The sequence below is a fragment of the Watersipora subatra genome, chromosome 6 (genome assembly GCF_963576615.1).
Source record: "Watersipora subatra chromosome 6, tzWatSuba1.1, whole genome shotgun sequence".
Classification (NCBI taxonomy): Eukaryota; Metazoa; Bryozoa; class Gymnolaemata; order Cheilostomatida; family Watersiporidae; genus Watersipora; species Watersipora subatra.
In genome coordinates this window covers 25,593,307-25,601,162 of record NC_088713.1, presented here as the reverse complement: position 1 = coordinate 25,601,162, position 7,856 = coordinate 25,593,307, and the positions used below count along the sequence as shown (strand labels likewise).

General features: G+C 40.9%; 2 protein-coding genes across 2 annotated transcripts; both read right to left on the bottom strand.

Moving 5' to 3' along the window:
* Positions 1–517: 517 nt before the first annotated feature.
* LOC137398157 (uncharacterized) lies at positions 518–1,288 on the bottom strand. The gene has a single exon (XM_068084262.1). The coding sequence runs from the start codon at positions 1,286–1,288 to the stop codon at positions 518–520; it is 771 nt and encodes a 256-aa protein (XP_067940363.1).
* Positions 1,289–1,339: 51 nt separating this feature from the next.
* LOC137398156 (uncharacterized) lies at positions 1,340–6,445 on the bottom strand. The gene has a single exon (XM_068084260.1). The coding sequence runs from the start codon at positions 6,443–6,445 to the stop codon at positions 1,340–1,342; it is 5,106 nt and encodes a 1,701-aa protein (XP_067940361.1).
* Between the last annotated feature and the right edge of the window lie 1,411 nt (positions 6,446–7,856).

Below are 7,856 nucleotides of genomic sequence, written 5' to 3'. Positions count from 1 at the left end.
CATTCTTCAAATTTGACAGAAAAATATGGTGTAATTCACTGACCTGTTCTTCTTTCTACTACAATTCCAACTAGTCTGACTTGAAGATAAACTGTGAAGCTATATATATATACACGTGGAGGTCAACTAAGGACATAGGGTAATTAGTGCAAAAAATACTGGCCATCCACATCCACATCCTAAGGACAGCATGACTAATCCTACCCATCCGGTTACATCACAGAGGTGGCATCAGGATTCCAGTGCAGCCGCTGAGGTCAACCCCATTAATAGACAGTTTAAATAAACAAGATGCGTTTTAGTAATTGTATGTGAATGGTTAATTGCAGCCAATGTTATGAGTGCTATCTAATTTTACTACACTCCCACCTAAATTTAATGGAAATGAAATTTATTACATTGGCTTTTTATAATTGTGTGATATGATATGGTTGTTTAACATGAACTAAATATGCGACTTGGTGTATACCTAAATAGCTGAATGGTTATATGTAGATTGAGTGGCCAAGAGTTAAATCTAGTTAAATTCAAGGAGCACGATCTTTTGTATTGGTCTGCTTAGGGTAACGGGTGGTTCCAAAGGTCTTCCGGTTTTGTCGAGGTATTTGTTACCTAGACGTACTTTCACGTTCCTCACAAGCCCGTCCGCATCGGAAATAGTGTCAATAATTATTCCGATTCTCCAGTCACATCGAGGGGCATTTTCGTCTTTGACTAAAACAATATCCTCCGTTTTAATGTTTCGCTGAATGTTGGTCCACTTCTGCCTTATCTGCATTTGTTGTAAGTACTCTGCTTTCCATATAGTCCAGAATTCTTCCGCAAATTGTTGGGCCATCTTCCAGCGTTTCCTTCCGTATATTTCATCTGGGGAGAAGTTTCCCGGGGGTGGGGCAAGAAGCTGTTTCGTTTTCATTGGCAATAGATGGTTTGGTGTTAAGATATGCTCTTCTGGATTGTTTATGCCCATTGCTGTTATTGGACGACTGTTGACAATGCTTGCTGCTTCAAAAAAGGCAGTTCTCAAGGTTTGCGAGTCCAGTCTCTTACTGTATTTTAGGGACATGCCATTCAAGACAGCTCTTACTGATCTTATTAATCGCTCCCAAGATCCTCCTTGATGGCTGGCGTCTGGAGAGTTAAACTTGAAAGTAATGCTGTTGTCCTCTAAGTAATTTTGGAGTTCCCTGTTTGCAATTTGAGAGTGTCTGTAAAGTTCATTTTTGGCGCCGACGAAGTTGGTTCCATTATCGCAATGGATTGCATTAACTGGACTTCGAACTGCCATGAAACACCTCAAAGCATTTATCAAAGCATCGGAACTGAGGTCTTCAAGCAATTAGATGTGTATAGCCCGTGAATACATACAGGTCAACAGTAAACCCCATCGTTTCAACTCGGTGCGCCTGTCTCGAACATTGAAGTGACCAAATACATCCATTCCCACATGCGTGAATGGTGGAGTTTGTTCTACTCTCTCTTTTGGCAGTTGACCCATTAACTGAGATTGTGGTGGTTTGCGAAGTCTTGCACAGCCAACACACTTTCTAATTAGTGACTTCACTTGCCCTGTTCCATTGAGGATCCAAAATCCTGCATCTCTTATCATTGCTAAGGTACTCCTCTGACCCAGATGATAAATCTTCTCATGGTAATGCTTGCTTAATAGGTGGCCGATGTGAGATGCTTTAGGGATGATCAATGGATGCTTCTGTAAATGATGCAACCCAGAAGCCCTTTCAGCTATCCCACCAATGCGGATCATACCGTTCTCATCGAGTACAGGGTTTAGTTTGACCAGTGTCTTATCTTTTTCCATTTTTAGAAATTTCTCCTGCTGAACCTTCTTGATGATGAAGTTTTCTGCATCATTCAAGTTTGCTAAACTTGGTTTGGTGATTTTCCAGCTCTTGGCTTTTGCGCAGTTTTTTAGAAGTGCTATGCTGCGTATCAGTGACTTCCAATTACTGAATTTGGCGAACCTGTATGTAAGCTTCACTTTAGTAGTTGTCTTTGTAGAGAAGGCTGCTAGTTTCCTAACTTCAGGATCTTTCTCATCAACCTTTCTTTCTGTTGAAGTCTTGACTATATAGTCTGTAATATCGGCTTGTTGTAGGTAAGTTGGTCCGTCAAACCATATGCTTTTTTGAGACAATTCTAAAACTGTTGCTCCTCGGGAGACCAAGTCTGCTGGGTTGTCGTTGGATAGGACATGGTGCCATTGCTGTGGTGTTGTCGTTTGTTTGATTTCTTGCACTCTGTTAGCAACAAACATATGAAAGCGTTTGGCATCATTGGCTATGTAACCAAGTGTTATCTTTGAGTCTGTCCAGAAAAACTCTGAGTCTATCTTGATCTTTAGTTCTTTCCGCAAGGTTGTGGCGAGTCTTGTTGCAATTACAGCCCCTTGAAGTTCTAGTCTGGGTATTGTCTGGGTCTTGAGTGGTGTAACTCGTGCTTTGGCAAGTAGGAGACTACAACTTACCTTGCCATCTTTAGTTATTTGTCTCAGGTAAGAGCAAGCTCCATACCCCTGTAGACTAGCATCGCTGTAGTGATGTAATTCTGTTACCTTAACCTCTTCGGAAGGCTTAAAACATCGTTTGATCTTTAGTAATGGCAAATTACTTAGCCCGGCGTACCATTTGTCCCACTCTAATTTCACACTTGGGTTCAACAGCTGATCCCAAGATTGGTTCGCCATTGTAATTTGTTGAAGTATTTGCTTGCCTTTGAGGACAATTGGGCTGACAAATCCAATGGGGTCATAGATTCTAGCGATTGTAGAAAGTATGCCGCGCCTTGTAGCTGGTTTAGCCGATGTAGGTGTTGTATAGTGAAATGTGTCTGAACATATGTTCCATTCCATCCCAAGTGTTCGTTCACAATACAAACTGTCCTTAAAGATGTCAATACTTTTACTGACCTCTTTTCTTTCAGAAATTGGAAGAGTGCTCAATACCTCTTCATTGTTGCATGTGAACTTGTGCAGTCTAATGTTTGCCTTTGTGCAGATGGTTGTAGCTGCCTTGATCAACTCTTTTGCTTCTTGTGGAGTAGACACTGAAGTAACCCCATCATCTACGTAAAAATCGTCTTTTAGAAACCTTGTTGCTTCAGTTGAGATGTTGCGGTAGTCCTCTGCCACTTTTCGTAATCCAAAGGTAGCTACACCAGGTGAAGAAGTTGCCCCAAATAAGTGCACTTTCATGCGGAATTCTTGTATAATTTTTGAGTCATCATTGGTCCAAAGAAATCTTAGATAATCTCGATGTTGAGGTGTTACTAAAAAGTTATGGAACATTTGTTGTATGTCACAGGTGAACGCAATTGGCTCTCTTCTGAATCGCAGTAGTATGCCTAACAAGGAGTTCATGTGATCTGGTCCAGTGTGAAGGAAATCATTTAGTGCAGCTCTTTTGAACCGTGCACGAGCATCGAAGACCACTCTTAACTTCTTTTTTTGAGCGTGACGAACCCCAAAATGTGGCAGGTACCATACACCTACATGTTTTGCTAACTCATCTTGTGGCACTTGCTCTGCGTGACCAGCAAGAATAAGATCATTCATGAATTTTACATACTCCTGGCTATACCCTTTGTCAGCTTGTAGCTTTTTCATCAGCAAGGTTAGAGGCTTCTCGGCCTGACTTCTGTTGTTTGGTAGGTCAGGGTTCCTTTTGAATGGCAGTGGCAAGATGTAATTGCCCTGCTGATTTTGTGTAGTTCCGGATTCAAGCGTTTGAAGAAATTTTATATCTTCTTGTGACATGGATTTGTCTTGTTCAATGTCTTGAAAGTCACGCTCCAAGACCCTGAGTATTTCTGTGTCCGATTTTAGGTTGATCTTGAATACAGTTTTGTTTCTTGCTGCTCTGCTTGAAGATGATCCACCACACATTGTCCAACCAAATGTCATGCGAACGCCAAAGGGTTTGCCAGGTGCATTGTCAGGTGCTGGCTTGATTTCTAGAGGTTGTATTAGCTCCGGGTAATTCATTCCAAGCAGTAGCCCAATAGGTATGTCAAGTAGTGGAGGCATTTGATTAGCTATTGAGCGCAGGTGATTCACCTTTTCTGCCTTTTCAGGTGTCGGCAGTTGCTCCCTGTCTAAGGCAATTTTTTGTTGTTCAAACACACTGATGAGGGTGTGATAGTCTGTAGAGTAGCCTCTTAATCTGATCGAGTCATAGCGGTTAAGATCTGTTTCCTTCTCACCATATAAGGTAAAAATTTTTACAGGTTCTACTTTGGTTACTTTGGGTTTTAGAGTACGTATGACATCTCTTGAAATAAAACATGCATCTGATTGATTGTCTAACAAGGCGTATACCAGCATTTCTGCTCCTGTACCTGCTGATACATAAACAGGGATAGCCATGCTTGTAAGACCTTGCCTTGTTCTGATACCTCTGACACTCAGCTCGTTCAGCGTGCTAGAAGCTTTGACACTGATATCCGTGACTGCCTTTTCATGCTGGAGCGGCTTGGTTTCCTTGACCTTTGTTGGTGGTTCTTTTTTGCTAGTAGGCTTAGATTCGGGTTTTTCTCCTGCTCTGTCTAACTTTTTTTCACGGTGTTCATTCCAATTGGGATCATGATTGGTACTGGCGTGGTGCTTGTGACATATGTTGCAAGTTAGTGTTGCTTTACAGCCCTTCGATCTATGACCACTGGAGAAAAACCGGAAACATAAACCCTTCTCTCGCACAAATTTGTTCTTATCTTCCTTTGACTTGTCTTGTAGCCGTCGGCAATCAGTTGTCTTGTGATTTTTGAGGTTGCAGAAAAGGCATGCATCCTCTCTTTCTGTAGTTGCGGAGAAATAAGTTCTTGTTGCTTTGAGTTTGTTATCTTTTATCCTGGGAGTAGCAGCTTGTGATATGGGAAGTGACATGACGTATGCCTCATCTTTAATGAAATCTGAAAACTCGTGAAAGTTTGGGTACCTGTCGTCACCACGTTGTTCACACCTCACTGCTTTGGCTACAATATGGGCCCACTTGATTCTAAGCCAGTCTGGTACCTTTTCTAAGATTTTCTCATTTTCAACACAGTCGTTCAGAATCTTTAAGGGCTTGATCGTTACCATTGCGCTATTCAAGTGACACAGAAAGTCGCTGAATTCAGTTAGTGCTTTCCAATCTCTTGGTTGAACCTTGGGCCATGCATCTAGCTTGCGGCGAAATGTTCTGGCAATAGTTTGTTCATTACCATAGCGATCCTTTAACGCAGCTCTAGCTGCGAGGTAGGCATCATCTGTGTTAGTGGTGAAGTATCCTTCTATACACTTCCTAGCTTCACCGTTGATAAACTTTTTGAGATGTCTCAGTCTTTCATGACCTTTGATTCTTTCTGTACGCAAATATGTATCTAAGTCGACTTCCCGATCGGAAAATTGCAACACATCTCCTTCAAAGATGGAAGGCTCTACAGACTTCTTGCTGCAGTTTATGGCAGCAGCTAAACTTTCTGCGAGGTGTTTGACCGCATCCAGTTCTTGCCTTTCGCTGTGTACGGTTGGCAAGGGGGAGCTAACTTCTGACACCTGCTCTGATCTTTTCAATGGTAGGGGGTGTGAGCCATCTTTAAAGGGCTCATTGTAGCTTGTCGATCCAGATGTTTGTAACATTTTGGTGGATCTCTGTGTTGGAGCAGATGCCGTTGCCTCTCTGGAGCTCCTTGCCTTGGCTTCTGTGCTCTCTCGTGTTGAGATCACTTGGCCGGCCTTAACCTTTTCTTTTGCAGTCAAAGAGATCTGGAGAGGTTTTTGTTTCATTTTATTCATGTACTCTTCAAAAAGTCTTGTTTCTTCTTCCATCTCTTCATTTGCTTGCTGGATAGAGTTTTCTACCTCTTCTAACTCTTGCAGTTGTAAATCTTGTACCTGCTTTTCTACTAGTTCATTGAAATTGGAGACAGCAGCATCATGAAATTGGAACATCCTTTCTCTTTGTGCACTAGGCTTGTTGTCACACAGCCTGCAGAGGTCATTGTACATGTTTGACACAACCAATGCTTCGGCATTCATTTCATCACTCAAGGTAGTTAGGTCATCAAGAGTTATTCCCTCAGCCATATCTAACTGTATCTGATTGAAATACCTGATGTGAGAATTAATTTTTCTACCTAAATCCAAATTTAAGGAACTAATCTTAATTTCCTTTCCTTTTAAACTGAGACTAGTAGTTCTGACCGGCCTTGTGCTAGGTTCGTTACTAGAGTTTTTAACTGGTTTGCGTTCTACGCTAACTCGACTGCTGCTATCACTTTTTAAATCATCATCATCGGAGCTTATGCTATTATGACTAAGATTTGTGCTAGAAGCATTCACATCTGCGGGCTGCTCTGTTACTGAGTTATTTAAAACTGATTTGTCCTGACCAGATTGGCTATCAACAAGGCTCTCCTCAGCACTGGAGGCCGACCCCTGATCCTGGGACATGTTTACAAATTGACTAAGTTTAACACCAAGTAGGATGCCTTTAAAGTGGATGTGATTGGCTTACAAAGACATTAACGAAATGAAAATAACTACCTTTAAAAAAAAACTTTTCACAAACTTTTAGTAAGTTTGCAGCGAAGTAATACTATAAAACTTCTATAGACGATTAATATAAAACATTACTAAATGACTAAAATGTCCAATATGTTTATGCTTCAGACTTATCTGGAGTTCCGTGGTGTTGCTGGCGCAGCTTCTGGTGATAGTGCTTGGTCTGTCCTCGCTGCTAATAGATGTCTCTAGTAGATCAATATGGCAAATGTTTGTTGTGCAGTTTTATGATGTATCTGTATACATCGGTTGCTGACAACGGTTTAAGCTGTTGAAAGTATTCTGGTGATTTTCTCAATTGATTGTCTGTTGGTGTAGCGGTACGTTGCTACTAATGTTATTTAATCGTTCTGTGACTTTCTCAATCTGCTGTCTGTCTGTTGGTGTAGCGGTACGTTGCTACTAATGCTTCTGTTGGTGTAGCGGTACGTTGCTACTAATGCTTCTGTTGGTGCAGCGGTACGTTGCTACTAATGCTTCTGTTGGTGTAGCGGTACGTTGCTACTAATTCTCCTCCTTAACATAGAGCTAAGGCTTTACTGTAGGGTTTTGTAAAAAACCCCCGAAAACTCGGATTGTTATTTGGAAATGCGTAATTAACCCTTTGACCGGGTATAAGCCCCCCCAAAAACAACCGAGACTCGTGTAATTTATTTTCGAAAATTCAAAAAAGTCGATATTTTATGAACATGCATAGCTCAAATCTTAAATTTAGTTCAATGAACAAAATTTTTTGTACATATACATTCATTCACATATCTACTACTCAAAAAAAATTACAACCATGTGCAATTGTCCCTTTATGAAATGCTTGGAAGCATCTTTTTCGGTAGAGTCAAACGCTATAACGAGCCGTGCGAGCCACCATAACGATCGTTTTCTCTGAATATTCCAAGTCCAAAAAAGTTTACATCACTTTTATCATTTGAATTAATTTTATTCTGATCAGACAAAAAATCACTAACAATCGCAGGATAAAATAATCTTTTATTTTACCGTTTTGAAAGTCGAGCCGACGTTGACTGGTTTTTCCAACTTTTAATCTTTTCCAAGGAATCGCGATTTGTTTAGCTTTTAGCACAAAGCAACGCCTCTCAGATAATCGTTTCATATTGTAAATCATCGACTGATATCTTGTTGATGATATTTAAAACTTACTAGTGTTCATATCCTTTGTTTAACGTTACTATACGACAGCTTTATAAACGTCTACCGAAATAGACATAAATGTCGTTTCCCCACGCAACCGGTAAACGACATTCTGGTCGTTTCCCCTGTCAAAGGGTTAAGGAGACTTTAC

Bases quoted from the DNA above. Each gene is read 5' to 3' on its own strand.
- LOC137398157 (XM_068084262.1), bottom strand. From the start codon at position 1,288: ATGGCAGTTCGAAGTCCAGTTAATGCAATCCATTGCGATAATGGAACC.
- LOC137398156 (XM_068084260.1), bottom strand. From the start codon at position 6,445: ATGTCCCAGGATCAGGGGTCGGCCTCCAGTGCTGAGGAGAGCCTTGTT.